This window comes from Eimeria tenella, genomic scaffold, assembly GCF_000499545.2.
Source record: "Eimeria tenella Houghton genomic scaffold, Eth_scaff1779, whole genome shotgun sequence".
NCBI classification, from domain to species: domain Eukaryota; phylum Apicomplexa; class Conoidasida; order Eucoccidiorida; family Eimeriidae; genus Eimeria; species Eimeria tenella.
Window position 1 is genome coordinate 413 of NW_013541608.1, and position 519 is coordinate 931.

At 50.3% G+C, this 519-nt stretch overlaps 1 protein-coding gene across 1 annotated transcript in view; it reads left to right on the forward strand.

Annotated features, from left to right (window-relative positions):
* Nucleotides 1-519, forward strand: part of ETH_00041705 (FF domain-containing protein, putative) — a gene marked incomplete at both ends in the record, with an annotated part of 3,114 nt that overhangs the window by 326 nt on the left and 2,269 nt on the right. The window contains one exon of the mRNA XM_013373827.1: nucleotides 375-518. Coding sequence (XP_013229281.1) covers nucleotides 375-518 — 144 coding nt within the window. The remainder of the gene's footprint in view (nucleotides 1-374; nucleotide 519) is intronic.

Sequence of the window (519 nt, forward strand, 5' to 3'; positions counted from 1 at the left end):
AGGTGCTGGGGGACACGCCCTGGTGAGCCGTTGCTGCTGCTGCTGCTTCTGCTGCTGTTTCTGCTGCTCTTTCTGGTGCTGCTTCTGCCGTTGCTGTTGCCGCTGCAGCATCTGCTGCTGCTTGGGCTGCTGCTTGTGCTGCAGCTGCTGCTGTGAACTCTGTGGTTGCTGCTGCTAGCAGCATTTTGCCCGCTGCTGCTGCTACTGCTGCTGCTGCTGCTGCTGCCTCCCCCCCACGATCATTTAACAAATCAATCGACTATTTAATTTCATTTATTTATTTATTTATTCATTTATCTATTTATTTATTTATTTATTGATTAACAGGTGCCGGGTCACAACAACAACAAAGCGGATATATTTTTTTAATAAAGAGACAAAAGAAACAAAATGGACAGCACCAGCAGAGCTGCAGCAGCTGCTGCAGCGGATTGATGCAGCAGCAGCAGCAATTGGGGACTTCGATGACTGGGAGGCTTCCGACGAGGAGCAGCAGCAGCAGCAGCAGCAGCAGCACCC